Raw genomic sequence first — 19778 nt, forward strand, 5'->3', positions numbered from 1 at the left:
ATATTTCTGACTTTATCAGAGAGAATTACTATTCCCCATTAACTTCATCAGACCAAGGCAGATGTGTGGTGAATGGGTCTTCTTTAGTTGTTGTCAGGTCCAATACAGAACACAAAATGCTGTGTCACCTTAAGAGACTTCTTAAATTAATATTATTTGTAGGACAGCGTGCAGAATGACATAATTTTTTGTCATCTGACTCTATTCCATGTGAAACCCCTACTGCTGAAAGCTAGCAGTATTTAGCCTCTACCTGTGAAAATACATAGACCTCAGATCTTTGGCAGGTGCTGGAAGTCATAAAAGAATAAAACACTTCCAGGACAATACAGAAAGCTTGTCAGCAAAGACATTATTTCTGTAGCTGTCATAAAGTAATTTAATTTCTGCTATTTTTCTGAAGTTTTTCTGGACTGAAGTTAACTTCTTGTATTCCAGTTTCCACTGTTAAAATATATACATTTAAACAGTTACAATAGTGTATGTACATTTATGTTCTCTTCCAGCAGGGCACACTGTGGATACACCTTTAAGCTCAGTACTTTACAAAATACCTTTTTTAATACACGTCTGTACAGACCAGTTTGGTATATACATGATATATAGTTCTAGTACATTCATAACACAAGCATCTTATATAGATTATGTTTATAGTCACAAATAACATGTTATTATTTATAAATTTCCAGACAACTATAATGGCAGTATCTCCTTTTGTCACAAGATAGTTTGTGTTTGATTTCAGCAGGTTTGTCTCAGAGATGTTCCAAGCAAGTATGAGGTAGATAAGTTCCTTTCATGGTTACACGATTAAAAGAAACATTTACCATCTGCTTGCTAAGCTGTAATGAATTCTAACAAAAGTCAAACCGTTCTTCTCAGATAGAAAAATATGAAACTGTTACAGTATTTTTAAGCTAAGAATATATTAAAATAAGCATTAGTAAGCATTAAAGAAATATATATCAAGTACAACTCCACCCTTTGATGCTATAAAGTATCAAAGTTCTAAATTATAACATATTTATTAATTATTGTTTATTTGCATTTGTTTACCGAGATGGTCTACTGGGCCAAAAGTGCCCATTTTCAGTGGAGGTCTGGAGAGAAAAGCTCCACATACAAAATAAATTTAAATACAATCATATTTTCTACATACATAGATAGATAACTTAAAAAACAGACATACAATCTTATAAATGTCTAGCTAGAAAAACAAAGGCAGTATACATTGTATACAAAATATACAAAGTACAATGTATAGCTTTGGATACTGTAGAGTGAAGATAGCAAGAGATATATAAGAGAGCAAGAGACATATAAGAGGTATGACAACCATTGCATGTGCACTTTCCTCACAGTACAGTTTACTAAAACATTTTAATAACATAGTATACAAGAGCTATGAAAATACGATTATAACAAAGGTGATTATACTTTGCATTATACTTGTACCAATATTTCCAAATATATTACCCAACCACCCAAACAAGGCCCAACCAGACTCAGTTTTTTGTCATATTAATAGCCAGTTGCCCCATAAAGTCAGCCACCTTACCTTGTTCATCATGAAAATCTGAAACAAAAGTGCAACATCATTTTCCGATCAGATGGCAAATTCCACCTATTTAGACTAATACATAATGAAGAGCTGTTTGGTTTTGTAAGGCAGTGGCACGAATTTCAGTCACGTTTCTGTTTGCCATGCAAATGTGTCATATTAGCCATTTCAGATAATATAAATTACAACTGATTCACTGCATGCATAGTCCATAATAGGCCATACTGTTGAGAAAAGAAAGCTACAACTTGCTCAGTAAGGTGTATGGTCCTCTTGTTTCATAAGCTTCCAGCAGGTATAGAGAAAGAGTGAAAAATACCTGACATCATGTGTCCCCACCTAAAAACAACCAGACCAATTTCTTGATAACCAGCAGTAGGCATGGTCTCCACAGATGAAGTAGTAATTGTCCAGTATTGCATGTCTTTCCCACAGTCATAAGTTTTCAATCTGAACTCCATCAGTAGTCATAAAAGAGTAAAACACTTCCAGGACAATACAGAAAGCTTCTCAGCAAAGACATTATTTCTGTAGCTGTCATAAAGTAATTTAATTTCTGCTATTTTTTTGAAGTTTTTCTGGACTGAAGTTAACTTCTTGTATTCCAGTTTCCACTGTTAAAATATATACATTTAAACAATTACAATAGTGTATGTGCATTTATGTTCTCTTCCAGCAGGGCACACTGTGGATACACCTTTAAGCTCAGTACTTTACAAAATACCTTTTTTAATACACATCTGTACAGACCAGTTTGGTATACACATGATATATAGTTCTAGTACATTCATAACACAAGCATCTTATATAGATTATGTTAATAGTCACAAATAACATGTTATTATTTACAAATTTCCAGACAACTGTAATGGCAGTATCTCCTTTTGTCACAAGATAGTTTGTGTTTGATTTCAGCAGGTTTGTCTCAGAGATGTTCCAAGCAAGTATGAGGTAGATAAGTTCCTTTCATGGTTACACGATTAAAAGAAACATTTACCATCTGCTTGCTAAGCTGTAATGAATTCTAACAAAAGTCAAACCGTTCTTCTCAGATAGAAAAATATGAAACTGTTACAGTATTTTTAAGCTAAGAGTATATTAAAATAAGCATTAGTAAGCATTAAAGAAATATATATCAAGTACAACTCCACCCTTTGATGCTATAAAGTATCAAAGTTCTAAATTATAACATATTTATTAATTATTGTTTATTTGCATTTGTTTACCGAGATGGTCTACTGGGCCAAAAGTGTCCATTTTCAGTGGAGGTCTGGAGAGAAAAGCTCCACATACAAAATAAATTTAAATACAATCATATTTTCTACATACATAGATAGATAACTTAAAAAACAGACATACAATCTTATAAATGTCTAGCTAGAATAACAATGGCTGTATACATTGTATACAAAATATACAAAGTACAATGTATAGCTTTGGATACTGTAGAGTGAAGACAGCAAGAGATATATAAGAGAGCAAGAGACATATAAGAGGTATGACAACCATTGCATGTGCACTTTCCTCACAGTACAGTTTACTAAAACATTTTAATAACATAGTATACAAGAGCTATGAAAATATGATTATAATAAAGGTGATTATACTTTGCATTATACTTGTACCAATATTTCCAAATATATTACCCAACCACCCAAACAAGGCCCAACCAGACTCAGTTTTTTGTCATATTAATAGCCAGTTGCTCCATAAAGTCAGCCACCTTACCTTGTTCATCATGAAAATCTGAAACAAAAGTGCAACATCATTTTCCGATCAGATGGCAAATTCCACCTATTTAGACTAATACATAATGAAGAGCTATTTGATTTTGTAAGACAGTGGTTCGAATTTCAGTCATGTTTCTCTTTGCTATGCGAATGTGTCATATTAGCCATTTCAGATAATATAAATTACAACTGATTCACTGCATGCATAGTCCATAATAGGCCATGCTGTTGAGAAAAGAAAGCTACAACTTGCTCAGTAAGGTGTATGGTCCTCTTGTTTCATAAGCTTCCAGCAGGTATAGAGAAAGAGTGAAAAATAGCTGACATCATGTGTCCCCACCTAAAAACAACCAGACCAATTTCTTGATAACCAGCAGTAGGCATGGTCTCCACAGACGAAGTAGTAATTGTCCAGTATTGCATGTCTTTCCCACAGTCATAAGTTTTCAATCTGAACTCCATCAGTAGTTTCACTGCAGGTAACATTGCAATTGCTGTAATCCTCTTCTGGCATAACAAGTATCACCTTGTGTAATTGCCGCCAACTAGTAATATATTTTTTTGACCAGTCCATAACATGCCAAATTTGATTTTCTACAATTCATTTTTTTAAAATCAGTCTGTTGCACAGAGACAGGTAACATTGGAATGGCCCCCTTGGCATCATGGGAAAGAAATCAACTCACTGAACAGTTTGAAACATTTAGGTCATTGGCATATTGGTACAGCATTTGAAGAAACGGGTTTCTCTTATATCGATTGGAAGCAATAGGAGGAGGAAGAGATTTGGTGATGTCACCAGAAGGGGGGTGTGGCCCAATTTGCTGTCAAGCAGGTTTTCTTGCAATGAGAAGTGTGGACCCAATTCAGTGTTCCGGCACACATTACTGCAGTATGAGTAGTTAGGAGAATGAGATGAGATCCCTTCCACCATGGTTCCAAATGTGATTTGCATTGAAGCACCTTTACATAGACAAAAATCACCTGTCTTCAGTGATGTGAAGAAAAACAACTAAACCTCGGTTAGAAAGACACCAGCATGATGCAACTATTCAGTTCAATATACAATGTCAGATTCTGGATGCAAACACATTATTTATTAAAAAGTATCATGATACTGGAATATCTCAAGTAGAGATTCAGCCATATGCACAGATGCATGTCTTTTTATATCTTAAAGTTGGAAATAAACAATAATTTGGTTCATGTAAAAGTTCAAAGCCTTCTCAACTTATGATGAAACACAAACACACATTTCCAAGGCTGGAAGGAGTAAACAGAAAAAAAAGATATGCATATGGGAGGCTAGTTAAAACTTTTCTCATGCTTCAGTTTTGACATGTTTTTTGTTTACTTTCAGCAGGCTTATCTCCAAGATGGTTCAAGCAAGTATGAGGTGCAAAACTTCCTTTCATGGTTACATGATTAAAACGAACATTTACCATCTGCTCACTAAGCTCTAATGGACTCTAACAAAAGTTAAGCTGTTCTCAGATAGAAAATCTGACAAAGCTACAGTAGTTTTAAGCTAAATGTATATTAAAATAAGCATTAAAGAAATATATGTCCACTACACTATCAACTATATTTCAGAAAGAGGCTAGTTATTGCTATGAGAAAGCTCATCTAGCTGTCACATCCTCATATCAATACTCTCCTTATTCTTCTATAACATATCTCAGACTTTTTGAAACTTTATGTGGAAGGAGTTTTCTAATCTAGGCTGCCATTGTTTTTCTGTGCTCCCCCCTTGTATTTGAGAAATTTGTATTGCTTCTTTTTGAACCTGCTGGCTCTGCTAATATTAAGTTCTTTGTCTTGGAAAGCTCTTTTTTCGTAGCCTTACTTTGCCCAAAAGAGTTTTGACATTCCACAACATATCTTCTAAGTTTCTCAACATCAAATTTCAGTAAGACAGATTGTCATTGAGACTTAATCCTTCCTTTAAGCCCAAGGGGACCAGCAAAGTGAATTTGAACCAGTCCATACATTTGTCAGTTTTCTTTTAAAACCATTCCAATAGAGCTGAATCTAGGTGAATATCTCTTGCGCTGCTTAGTTGTTCGTAGGCAGCTCAGGCTTTATCATGCTCATACCAGAGAATTCAACAAAGATGACCAATTATTTATGTCATTTTCAAATAGTAGAAAAGACATAAAATAACCAAACTCACATTGTTTAAATGGATGTCTGGTTACATAACATTCTTATATTCTTCCAGTGTCAAATCCTTACCATCTAGACTGAACATACACATTGTCAGGGGAAATCTATGACCACTGCCTTTCTATGAAACTTAACTTTAAGAAAATTGCTTTGGTTGCCCACATGGTCTTTCCTACATACCTTTGCCAAATTTTACAACTTGGATGTTCTGCCCGGAGGTTGGGCCTCCTTTAGAGCTACCATACTCAAAAAGTGTATTGCCTTAGCTCACTTTTGGTCTGATAGGGTTTTCTCTTCAGAAGTTGTCCAGACCGAACCAGATTAAAATATGTAAGTTAAGTACTTACCAGAATTTTAGATTTAGCTGGTATCTGACCATACACAGGACCAAACAACCCACCTACCACCTCCAAAATGTCACATCCAGAAGGAATGTGGGGCTGAAGGCTTGACATTGGCTTTATACCATCCCACCAATTAATGCCTTACTTGTGTCATTCATAGTGCATGTAGATGCATGTAGATTTTTTTTATTCTGTAAATTAGTACTGTATTGAAGCAGTCTTGCATTAAGCCACTTACTTGTACTGTGCATTTAGTCTGACTAATGGCCTGATATCAGGACCTCTGGGCTACAAAGTTGCTGATGGTTTCTTTCTTGGCCCGGTCTGCCGTATGGTTGCAACCCACTTCACTCAAGCTCACTCCACTTCACTACCCTACTCCCATTCCCACCCACCCCACTTTCTTTACATTTATCCTCTCCCTGCCACTCCCACTTCCTCTTCTTGCCACTCCCACTTCCCTGTACAACACCCAATCACTGACAGGTCATTAATACCCACCTTCATAACCATGTATCTACCAACTATTCTCACTTTCTCCCTTCTTGCATATTTCCATTCTCATTCCATTCTCGGTTTCTCCTCCCACAATGTCTTCCCCAGACACATCCCTGAAATACCTACGCCCTCTAACCATAGCTCACTAACTCACAGCACTAGGTCCATACTCTCTAACTTTTACCATCAATCTGATACTTCCACAAACACATTCCAGAGAACACTTCTTCTCCCACATCTCTCCTAGCTTTTATCATCTATTTCTTCAACTATACTGCAAACCCCTTATACTTACTACTAACTATACTCTACTCTACAAACATAATAGCCTACTACAGCTTCCACCCCTCTTTCTCTCCATGCTGAAAGACCCTCTTCACAAATGTCTTCTCCTCACTTGTACGTTCAGGTGACATCCACCCCAGCCCAGGTCCCTCCTCCTTTAAAAGCCTCCACCTAACCAGTATTCCATTCCAAAGCATCTGCAACAAAACCTTTGAGTTTCATGCCTGGTTAACCCAAAATAAAACACAAATCCTAGCTGCTACTTAAACTTGGCTGAAACCATACATCCAAGACTCCAAATTCCTTCCTCCTAATTTCAGTGTAATCAGGGCTGACAGACAACACAAAAAAAGAGGTGGCATCACCTTACTTTACCTTACTTTACCTTAATACCTGTAACATATCCACCTTTCCTAATCCCATTCCATACTTCCACAATGCTGAGATCCTAATTTCATTTTTCGACTTCAACAATTCCAAAAAACTCTGTATTATAGTCATTTATATTCCACCAGGAAGTAACATCCCAGTTCTAGAAGATATTCTTTCCTAGATTTTCCACACAATAAAAAATGAAACAATTATTTTAGGTGATATGAACATTGACAGGGCTGCAACTTCTTCTATCTGTGTACTAATAACATAAATATTTTCCACTTTACACAATTAATTACTTCTTTTACTAACTTCAAAACTAACAAAGGCTCAATTCTAGACTGGATTCTGGTCTCAGACCCCTCTAAATATCCAATTGCCGGCACCCTAGCAAATTCCTTTAGTGATCATCTCCCTGCCTCTAGCATTCATAACTGCACCTCTTTCAAAAGTCAATAATATTAGAGTCACACAGAACTTTCTGCCCCCAAGCATTCAATACTATCCTTTGCAGCCTCAACTGGAAATGTCTTAAAACCTTACTACTAGATGATGCCCTTCTTTACTTCAATAACTCATTTCTTAGCATTCTGAATAGTTTGGCACCTACTAGATCCATTAGAATCAAATCTAATCATGCCCCTTGGCTTTCTAAATCTACTAAAGAAATTATGAGAAATAGGGTCTTAGCCTAGAAGCATTGGATGAATTCCAGTCAGCCCACCAGCCTTCTCCATTACAAGCAACTTCGCAATCTTTCTAAAAACGTTATTTGCAAAGACAAACAATACTTCTGGAACCTACAATTAAATATGAAAATAACCCCAAATTCTTCTGGTTCTCCATCAGTAATCTCTTGAACCCTGGTACTAAAACTAACCCCTGTCCATTCCCTAACATGTCACCCGACCTCATTGCCTCCAAATTCAACTCATACTTCATTGACACGATAGCTAATCTTACTGCCTCCTTTTCCTCCCCTCTACCTAGCAGCCATCACCTTAATTCCTCCTCCTCTTCTCATCTCCCTCACATTGGTACGTCCCTAAACACTTCCATGAAAAACTGTAACCTACCCCCCCAAAGTGAATTTTATCTCTCCCCTATCTCCACTTCCTATATAAAAAAAACTCTTGCTAAAGCTAAGACCCTGCTCCAACTCAGCTGACAATATTCCTGCCAAATTCCTTAAGATTGCAGCTGATGCTGTAGCCTATCCTATCAGCATTCTAATCAATAGATTTCTCCAAGAATCATATGTTCCTTCTCTTTGGAAAAACGCATCATCCTACCCCTCCATAAAAGGTCCCCTTCCTCTGACATCTCAAACTTCCGACTGATTGCTCTTCTCTCCCCTATATCTAAAGTTCTCGAAAAATGTATCCCAAAACAACTAGTCCACTACCTGTTAAACAACATCCTCACCCCAACCCAACATGGATTCTGTCCCGGGCACAATACTTCTACTGCACTAATATCCTTCTTAGAAACAGTACCATTAACAAAATCGGTGACTCTGGCAATTTAGCATCTACTCTCTTGCTAGATCTATCTAAAGCATTTGATACTATATCCCATTCTAGCCTTCTCTCTCAACTTTCTTCCATAGGATTGTCTTCTCAGTCCCTTAACTGGTTTAAACACTATCTCTCTGATAGGCAACATGCTGTCAAATGGCAGCACTCTATCTCTCCCTACCTCCACAACCTGACTGGCATCCCAGAAGGTTCAGTCCTTGGTCCCCTTCTATTTAACGTATTCATAAACAACCTTTACCAAGCTATACCACATACCTCCCTAGTCCAATATGCAGACAACTCAACAATCGTCTGCTCTGCACCCAACCCCAATATCCGATAACAAATGACCCAAATAGATTTCCCGACTGATGATTCCTGACTTCGCAAAAATCATCTTTCCTTAAATGTCAAAAAAACAAACTCATGCTGTTCACCCCTAAAAAAAAACACCACTATCAATATACAAGACTTTAACATTCTCTCACTGAATTCAATAAAAATTGAACTTGTAGCTACTGCCAAACTTTTAGGTGTCATAATAGACAACATTCTAAAATTTGATTTACATATTCAATCCAACATCTCAAAAACTCACAAAAAAACTTGGGCTTCTCTACAGGCATAACAAGTTCCTCTCCCTTTCAACTAAACAAGCCTTAGCCCACTCCTGTCTACTTCCCTCTCTAACCTATGGTGCTCCCTTATTGTTTAAGCTGCAGTCCTTCCTGAAACTAAAATTAGAGTCTTGCTATAACAAGATTGCCAAATTTGCTTTTAATTGTCACCATTCAACCCATCACTATATAGCCTTAAGAAATCTCCAATGGTTTGAATTCCCACATTACCTACTGTACTTTCAACTAACTACCTCTCACAGACTTATTTTCAAACCTCAAGACTGCCCTGCACTCAGCTGCTTATTTTCCCCTTACTCCCCTACTAGGTCATTATGATCAAAAAATCAAAACCTACTACAGGTTCACAAACCTAACCTACTTGCAGATAAACTGTTGTACTCCTGGACTATTGCCAGATTTTGGAACAATCTCCCCTCATCCATCCTTTCTGAACAACATCCCATGAAATTCAAAACAGCCTTACATGAGCACCTTCTCTCCAACTGGATCTGCATCTGCTCCACCATGTCTAACGCTATCACTTAATTCTCTTCTCCCTAAACTTGGACCCAGTACTGCCTCTTAACTGTCTAACCACCTAAAACACACACTTCCTCCACTCTAACTGTCACTGACACCCTATCAGCCATTACTAACTCTCCTTTACTTCACTTTAAGCATACCAATTACTAACTTTAATGTCTAGTAGCTTCTGTCTGTTTGTATTTTCTCTGCCTTCTTATCTTCCCCTTGTACTTAGTATTTGATATAGATTCTACAGCTCCTCCACACTCAAACTGACAACCTTGTTCAATTTAACTTGACTTTCTTTATACTTTTTTACTATTTGAACTTATTTTTGTATAGCTTGAAATTAATTACTTTTGTCTTGTTGTATCATGTTTTGCCAGACTATAGTGACTTGTAAATATTATGACTACCTGTTGTAACTATTTTGTACTGTAATTGCTTTGATTGTTTCGTACATTGGATCTTTTCTCCCCAGGCTTCCACTGAAAATGAGCTCTTGCAGCTGAGTGGACTTTCCCGGTAAACAAATGTCAGTCAATAAATTACATTAATAAATGTTTGTAATTCACAATCACTTGATCTGTAGCTTCACTGAAGAGCATGGGCTTATGGCATAGGGGAGGGGACGAACTCAGGCTTGCAAGGAAAGCTTATATCAAAGAAAGGGTATCAAATGTAACTAGTTCAGCAGTTCCAGTGTCTGGACAGATACCAGATAAATTTAACTTTCTGGTGAATATGTTTTTTTTTTTTTCTCTTTTAGTGTATTTGCATAAGTTGATTAAGGATTTCAGGGTTACTTTAGTCCTTCCTAAGATAATTTTTTGTTGTCATGTCTTTGTCACTTCCTGGGCACAGAAAAAGGGCATAATATGATGTTCTGAGCATTATTTGTTATATCTGGTCTTTTCATAATGGTCATAACAGGATACTGCCTAGAGGTGGGCAAGCCAGAGCTGGCTTGAGCCTGACTAGAAGCTTCACTCCGGCTCATGAACCAGCAGGTTAGAGTTGAGAAAGAGCGGAGCCACAATTGCAAAACTTTTTTTTTGAGTAACTGCTGACTATTGAACTGTTTACTCAGACCAGACCTGCAGGCTGATGATGTTTTCTGTTACGTCCAGTCTGCGTATCTAAGCATTGTGGCTGGCTGGAATACCAGAGAAGGTGACGACACATGGGACACTGGTGAAAAGGGCGAAGATTTAAACATTTTTATGGGAGAGGACTTTTGCAAGACATTGTAGTTGGACAATTCTTTTTAAAAAGTTTTGCAGCTCACTTTTAGGATGATGATGCATTATTTCCTCTACTCCAGTGTGCTTGCACACTTCCATGGAGGTAGAGGAGTCTATTAAATTGAGAGAAATAGTTCAAGAGCTTGAAACGCATTACTATGCTAAATACAATGCTAAGGAAAGTGTGAACAGAATTCTTCTTTATTTGTTTTTACTGAGTCAAACCCCAGTCTCACTTGTTCCTGATTTTAGTTTTATGCTGTGAATTTCTGCGAGATGCTTAGAGTACGTTTGGGGGTGAGTATATGTGTTCAAGAGCAACATGTTGAAATTACTACGTTATTGTACTAGTTGTTTTTTTCTTCTTTCACTTTCCTCACAATCAAGCATCAGAGATGTGTGCAGAACTGTTGCTTTTATGGGGAAGGGATGTGGAGGCATCTTGTACATGAAGGTACAAGGCCATCCTGTAATCACTGCTAGCAAAAAAGTGCTATGACTTCCTGGGGACAGTGTATGTGTTTACCAATGACAAGCTGAAACAGCAGAATTTTACTGTAGTTCTTACATTTTTTATTCTTTTCTCAGTGACAAATTAGTGAGCAGAAAGGAGCATTCTGGGGGGCATAAATGCATGAGAGGAAAGGGCAGTATCTATCAAAGAACAAAGTTTGCCAGTATTATGTCCTGCAGCCAATTCACAGCCAGAGGTGATATGTCTTCTCAGAAAGGGAACAGTCGAATGGGACAGTATATTTATTTTGTACCTAAATATTTAGGTTATTAAGAATGCTGTTTGTATTATTGTGAACTGCTTTAAGGGAAGTGAAGCATTGTTTCTTGCATAAAACTAACAAAATCCAACATCTCACGAGGCTTTGGTTTTTCCATTTAGGCAGTGTATCTAGTTTTTACTTTGGGGCTGTTTGACATTTCTTGGAAAGTGTGGTGAAGCTCATGTGTACTAAATCATTAGACCACACGGAGAAAAAATACATTTCTTTCTAGTAGCCAGGACAACATTCCTGTTCCTGTGTAGAAAGTATTTCTCTTCTGTGCTGTGCTTATTATTTTTTCCTGTTTTTCATTGTCAACAGACCATTAGCTTGGGCATGGCAGTGGGGCTAGCTAGGTGTAAGCTGTTAGGAAGTGTGACCAGCATACTGTCAGCATTCATTCGTTTCAGAGAATGCTGGCAGTGCCAATGTCTGTTTGGCTGTAATTATAGTTTTTTAATTAAATAATTTGTTCTGAACTTCCAGACATGGTTATTTTTAACTGAGCCACTGCTCCAGTTGTCTGCTCCAGATTGGATCTTAGTGGACTGTAAGAGCCAAGCCAGACCCTTGGCACAATTTTGACATAGCTCTTCTTCAAAAATCCCAGGCTTGCCCACATTTAATACTGCCTCCTTACATCCATAGGGACATCCAACTACTGAAAAAGATCAGGCCAGGGGACTGCTGACTGCAACTAATAATAATAATATGACTTTCCTGCAGCACTGATCCTATTATTTAAACCTCTGCTGTTATGGTGGGTGTACTTGCACATCTGTACTGTTGTTTTGTTTATTAGCAGGAGCACAAAAGGCAGCAACAGTGTGGAATGGAACAGGAGGACTGGACTTTGTCAGATGTTTATGCGATCAGCATATGAGTGACCTTTCCAACATGTTTTCCAATGTTTACAGACTTCAGGATTTTAAAATTGAATTGTCTGGCTATTGGAAGAGTTTAAAATTAAAAAATGTCTATATTAGTAGATGGAGCATTTATCTAATAACTCACACCCGGTCTCTGAACTTTTGTGTCTACTGCCATTCTAATTGCAATAAGTGTAGGTTGTGTGGTAAGATATTTAGCCAGTATTGACACATATATTTGAATGTGGAAAGTATTATGAGTAGTATTAGGGCAATTTGGCAAACCTTATCTGGATTCTTGATTCATCTACATTGTACATAACTATTTGAAATTTATTTTCAACAGGCCTGGGAAAGACTGGAAAAGGCAGAGCATGAGAGGGGATTAGTTCTTAGAAATGAACTCATCAGGCAGGAGAAACTTGAGCAGCTTGCAAGACGTTTTGATCGCAAGGCTCAAATGCGAGAAACATGGCTAAGTGAAAATCAGCTCCTTGTTGCTCAGGTAATTAATTTCATTCTTGCATTTCACTAATTGTCAGACCAGTTGAACATTTGTAATGTATATGTTAGAGTAAAAATGTGCTTATAAAAAATTTATTTTATATTATAGGATAACTTTGGCTATGATATAGCAGCAGTGGAAGCAGCAAAGAAGAAACATGACGCGATTGAAACAGATATCGCTGCTTATGAAGAACGTGTGCAGGCTATAGTGAATGTAGCAGATGAACTAGAGGCAGAAAGATATCATGATGTGAAGCGTATCAGTGCTCGAAAAGACAGCATCTTGCGTCTCTGGAAATACCTTTTAGAGCTACTCAGTGCTCGTCGCGGAAGACTTGAGAAGAATGTAGAACTTCAGAAGAGCTTTCAGGATATGCTATATCTGATAGATTGGATGGATGAGATGAAGGTAAAGACTACAATTTTTTTTTTTAGCTTTTTCCACTTTTCCACAAATTGAACTTGAACTTGTGGGCAGTAGTATATATTCTTGCAGTATGGCTGATATGAACACATGCTATGAGCCTTTTCATTAGATCTTTGAGTAGGGGGCTATTTTAGGTCTCTGAATAAAACAGAGAAAGATGAATGCTTCTTTTTATTCTGTTATACTTTTGGGTGTGTACCACTGAAAACAGTGATGGCTTTTTATTGTTGGGAACTCTGCCTGAATAATGGGAGAACATGGTGTGACACTTATGGGGCATTGCCCCACTATATGCAGTTGTATAACTTAGTGAAATAAATGCATGGTAGGTATGCCAAGTCTTTCTGAGAATTTAAACTCTAACATATCTCACTGCTTAAACATTAGTTAATCCAAAAAAGTGCATGTAATGGCATAAGTAGAGTATATTTGGCTGCACCCCTTGGCATCCTCCATCATGAGGTGGAAGGGGTGGGATGATGTCTTAGCTTTTTGTCATTTCACTGATAAGTAATAATTTGATCTGCCATTATCTTGGCCTAGGAGTGACTACATTTGGCTTTGTTAAATTCAATAAAACAATTTATATTATAGGGAGAAAAATATAATCAAATGAAGCTGTGGAGTAGGTAAAATTAATGCACTGACTAGCTACAACATGTTGGTCATGTATTTTTTGATTCAAGAAATGTTTTCTCCTATTCTCTTTGACTATAACCCACATTTCTATCCAATGTTGCATATGTGGAAGATTGGTGTAATGGTTAAGGTGCTTACCTAAGAAGCACAAGGTGCAAGGTTTGTGGAGGGAGGGTGGCCTAATGGTTAAGGTATTTGCCTTATTAACACAAAGTGCAGGGTTTGAGTCTCACAAGGGATAATTAGCTAGGCTTAAAATGGCTCGCAAGGGCAGTTAGATTAGTACTAATCTGTGAACCTATGAAACCTATGTTGTAACTGACCTTCTCCCATTGGTTCAGGTTGGTGGTACTATGTGCAGAACGCCATTAGATATCTAGCTAAAAACTGAGGCCTGCATCCTGAGACTGTCAGGTTGAGCTCAGCTGTAAAAGAGAATATAGCACATAACCTGCTCAGTCTTTGCTCTTGCTACCTGGAATGAATGGTAATTTTACTTTGCTCAGCTGGTGTGTCAGTCAGTTCCGAGATCTTGGTCTCAGTTCATACTGTCCAATTTGACTTGTGGGAATGGAGCTGCTCATCTGATCCAGTCTGACAATTTTGCTAGTTCTTCTAACCAAGAGATGCTACAAAGGACTCCCATAATGCACCTGTCCTCACTCTTTTCTCAGGTCCTGTTTGCAGCTTTTAAATTTGGGCATCATTCTTGCTACAGTACAAGTAAGTGCTCCATTAGTTCTTTCAGCAGCCAAAAATATTTCCTAGTCTACCTTGTTAGTGTAGTCCTTTGGTACTGCATATCCTTTCTTTCTTGTCTAACAACAACAAAAAAGGTTGTTCTTATATTTCCTTTGCTCCTTCATAAGAGAATATTCATGGGAAAAGAGCTGCTTATCTGATCCTGTCTAGCAACTTCATTACTGCTTCCAGCCATAAGATGCTTCAAAGATCTCCCATAATGCACATGTTCTCACTCGGGCATGATCCTTGCTTTGCTGCAGATAAGGGCTCCATGTTTTAATTTTTTCCATCCAAAAAATATTTCCTAGCACCTAAGATTCTTAGTTTCCTTATCTCCTTCATCAGTGTTAGAAACCACCAGTGCTGAAACTGGGATCAAGGAAAGAGCTACATAAGATGGAAGACTGTGAAGCAACCCAATCCTTCTTAGATACAAAGGGGGATGGAATGACACCCATCTCAATCTGTTGCCTTATGTATCATTTAACAAAATACTTTCATGTAAAGAATTTTAGTGATAATTTCTATGTATAGAATTGTTACGTCTGATACTGTTTTTTTTTTTTGTATATTCTTTCTTGTGTGGTGCTAGCTGTTGCTTTTATTGGACTACTTCACTGATGTAGCTAGCCCTAATATTATCATCTTCATTGTTGTTGCTATTATTGTTTGGATATACCATGGAGAAGGGCTTTAGGAATTGTTGCCACAAAGTCCCACCCCGGGATGCTCACAGTCCTTGTGGTTATTGCCTGAGGCCAGGTTCTTTCCCAATGGACTGTTAGGCTTTTGAGTTCTGTTTCTTTACCAAAAGGAAGAGTAAATCAATTTTGAAGGGGTTACTTCCCCTAGAATCATCTAAAGATAAAAGCCAAGTCAGTGACAAGGAGAGGGTGGAGAAATGCAGAGTGAAAGAGAAAGATACGTAAGGTAAGGAAAGAAAACCATAGGAAATGAACACCACTAGACACAGAAGATTGCCAGGCAGGATTCCCAACATCCACCATCAGTACTGACATCAATGCATTCTGCATCATTAGTGCCAGGAACGTCTTGCACAGATCTAATAGCTATCCTAGAATGTTCACCAGTGAAGACTCACAGTAAGCACTCTTCTGAAAGAGTTGTCAAGATTCTTATCTTCCTACTCTTCATTCACATCCTGCCTCAGGTCTAGGAGATCTTTCTGGAGTACATTGGACTTGGATTAGGATCGTTTTATGAGGTCATTTTTGAAAGCTTGGATTGAGATGGGTGTCATTCCACCCCCCTTTGTATCTAAGAAGGATTGGGTTGATCCACAGTCTCCCATCCTATATAGTTCTTTCCTTGATCCCAGTTTCAGCACTGGTGCTTTCAGAGTTAGTATCATGTCTGGTGCCTGTTGGCTTCATATCTGTTAGTGTGGATACTGTAGTACTAACAAGTTTGCATCCAACTCATTCAAAGATGAGATCTTTGTTGTTAATGGAGTCTGGGAGCTGAATGCTTGATACCAGACATTTGGCACAGTTCTTGGCACTAACCAACTTGGGGCTGTTTTTAGTGTCATAGTCCTCGGCTTTGGAGTTGGCATCTCCAATCTCAGAGCCATCTGTGTCTTCAGTGTTGGCCATGCCATTTACTTCCAGTTTGGTTGGGACTGATTTTGTACTGGTAACCAAAAAAAGAATGACATGCACTGATCCAGAGCTAATAACAATCAACCAAAGAGTGCATAGTGGAGTCCAAAATACCAGAGCTAAGCATGAGAAGCAGATTTAATTAACTTTAATCAAAAACAAAAAATACACTTTTAGTTGAGCGCTTTTGTCAACAGGTCTGCATTAGCAAAGGACTTCATAACTTTTGTCTTGCATGTCAAGGGTTTGGGTTTAACTGACCCTTTAGAATTCCTGCTATTATGCAGATCCACAGAGATTGCAAGAGGTCTAGTGTGGCAAGGGATTCTGAGACTCAGTGTGGCAATTATGTCCAAATGGTGACAGAGACAGGTTTATTACCCCAGAGACAAACCATGAGAGGGAATGGCAGGGAGAAGCATTTCACTGGATGAAAGTGCTTAACTGAAAGTGTGTTTTTGTTTTTGAGTTAAAGTTAATTAAAATCACTTCTTGTGCTTGACTCTGGTATTTCAGACTCCACAGTTTGCTGATTGAGTGATAACTGATACGGTACTGGTTTGGGTGGTCTCTAGTGCCAGCAGATTCTGGATCAGCTTTCAAGATGTTCAAGAGGATGATAGTCTCTTCCTCAGGGAAGACTACAGAGCTTCCATTGTCATCAGCTCCAGCCCCTAGCGCTTGCTGTTCTTGTCATTCCTCCTATGGGAAGAAAAAAAAAGGAAAGCCTCAAAGAGACTCTCTAGACTCAAAATGAATCCTCTGGAGATTTGGACAAGTCCCCTCTAGATCTTCCCAGGAAGAAAAACTTGCAAAAGGAGGAAGATTGACTTCTCCATGGAGTCTCTAATCTAAAAACTTGTAAAAGGAGGCAGATTGACTTCTCCATGGAGTCTCTAATCTTGGACGTTGATTTGGATGATAGAGAATGATCCCCCCCCATAGTCTCCTTCAGAAGATGGCAGTTTCAGAAAAATCCTTGAATTGATGTGTCGTAGGGGTATCTTGTCCTGCCAACTCATCCTCTCAGAATGGAGGCTTTCCAGAATGCACCCTTAACTTCCTGGGAGATACCTCCTGCCAGTTGTCTGAATGATTTGGTTACCAGGAGGGCATGGCTGGAATCTGACTCCACAGAGGCTATCCACAGGAAGCCCAATAAGGTACTTCATCCTCCTAAGGATAACCAGTATTGGAGCAAGGGCCCTCTGGTAGACTGCATCATTGTAGCAGCAGTCACAGAGAGATCTGTTTGAAGAATCAGTGGCTGTTCGTCCACCAAACAAGGACTCTTATGCAATATATGGAGTGGGAAAGTGTGCTTACACCTCTGACGCATTTGTCCTGATAGCATTAAGTTCTATTACCCATATGAATTGTTTCCAAAGAGAATTAGCAGAACAGTCTTAAAAGTCTGTGAAACCAGCTACTCACATGTTAAGGAAATGTGTTGAGACCCTTGTGGCTACAATTTTGAATATTTCTGCGTTCTTCTTGTAGCTGACAGAATAGCAAGAGCAATGGCTGCTGGTATAATGATGACAAGTCAAAGTATCCTTCACCAAAGTACTTCATGATAAATCCTCCTTATTTAAACCCAAGATGAAAGAAGAATTGCAGAAGATTCAGCAAGAGGGAAAAACCTTCCGTCCTAGGAGTACAATTTGAACCTTTCCCCATTTCCCTTATAACCAGATTTCTACAGAAAACAGAACCTCCGTATGCAAAGCAACAGTAATCCTCTCCGTTCTGTGCTGGCCCAGACAAATCTGTTTCACCTTGTTTAGGCCTCATTTAGTGAAACAACCATGGCTTTTGGATCCACGACTAGATCTATTATCCCACCCATTCAGCCAGCCTCATCTAGATTTACATTCCCTTAAGCTAACTGTGTGGTTTCTGCAATTTCAGAGTGTGGTTCAAATATTACCAGCCTCTCCAAAAGAATCTACATGTAAAATTTACAACAACAAATGGAAGCACTTTTCCATATGGACCACTTACCAAGGACTGGGCCTCTTTTTTGACCCAATGCCATCTGTTCTACATTTCCTCTCTCCCATGTTTGATGTTGTCTCTAGCTACTTGACTATTAAAGTCCAGTTGAAGGCCATTTCCAAATTCTACACTGGATACCATTCATCCTTACTTGTAGCCTACAAATTGTGCAAAGCCTTTTTGAAAGGAACCTTTCTTTTGCATACTTCTGTCAAGAAGGGGACACCATCCTGGGATCTCAGTCTTGTGCTAGAAATTTATTTGTAGACCTAAGATATGTATTGTGGAAGATCCTATTTTTGCTAGCTATCACTTCAGCAAGTCAGATTTTGAAGTTACAGGCTCGCTCTTTATTTCCTCCATATCTGTTGGGAAGAAAGATAGAAACTCACTAAGAACTAACCCCTATTTTATTCCAAAAATGGCTTCAGAACACAACCTAATCCATCCTATTCATCTTCCAGTGTTCTTTTCATAACATGCAATACTAACAAAGGAGAATACCTACTGCACATGCATACTGTTCAAAGACAACTGTTTCTGTCTTAACACAAGCAAAACTGTAAGAAAAGATTCCCAGTTATTTGCATTGTCTACATCCAGATTAGATAGAAAAGCCTCAAAGTGGTGATGTAGATGTGAAGATTGGTTGCCAGATTTGTCCATTCAGCTTGTACCTTTATTCCTTCGTAATGTCTCCACCCAAACAGGAGGCATCAGTGGTATCTGTGTTTGAAGACAGAGGAAGGGTAAATGGTCTCAAATTGTACATCTTTTATATATTCTCTTAGAAACAAACCCTCTAGAAACCAGTTAACATAATGGTCAAGGTCTTTGCCTCCCATGTACAAGGTACAAGGTTCAAGCTTTACCACTGACCAATGCCTGTTTGGAGTTTGCATGTTCTCCGTGTGTCTTGGTGGGGGTGGGGGTCCTTCCACCTCCAAAAAACTCACTGAATGTTTCCATCTCTTATGTCTGTCTTTACCAAACTCATCCAAGAGTAGAGCTGGGGGCAGCAGCACAGACTCTACATGGTGCCCAGTACAGGGAAAGAGTTTTACAGACTAACTGCTCTGGTCATCTAATGTGGTGCACAGTATCCTCAAAATAGGAGAACATGGCCACAGATTGCATGCTGTGGCAAGGCTATCCACTTGACAGTATAAAAATATGGCTCTAGGTGATCTGGTCATCTTTACTAATGTCACCAGAATGGGCATGGGTATTTGCTGGTGGTAAGTGGGTTGAAGACCCATTCTGCTCTGACCTGTGCCAGGGACTCAAGCTAATTTTGGGAGGGGTGTATGTGCCCCTATTGGCCAGTGTGT

At 38.4% G+C, this 19778-nt stretch overlaps 1 protein-coding gene across 2 annotated transcripts in view; it reads left to right on the forward strand.

Moving 5' to 3' along the window:
• LOC122804338 (spectrin beta chain, erythrocytic-like) overlaps positions 1–19778 on the forward strand; it is a 2132081-nt gene that overhangs the window by 1059127 nt on the left and 1053176 nt on the right. For both annotated transcript variants that reach the window (XM_044074141.1, XM_044074142.1), the window contains 2 exons: positions 12857–13015; positions 13124–13426. In XM_044074141.1, the coding sequence (XP_043930076.1) occupies positions 12857–13015; positions 13124–13426 (462 nt within the window). The remainder of the gene's footprint in view (positions 1–12856; positions 13016–13123; positions 13427–19778) is intronic.

This window comes from Protopterus annectens, chromosome 6.part0, assembly GCF_019279795.1.
Source record: "Protopterus annectens isolate FY-2018-M chromosome 6.part0, PAN1.0, whole genome shotgun sequence".
Classification (NCBI taxonomy): domain Eukaryota; kingdom Metazoa; phylum Chordata; order Ceratodontiformes; family Protopteridae; genus Protopterus; species Protopterus annectens.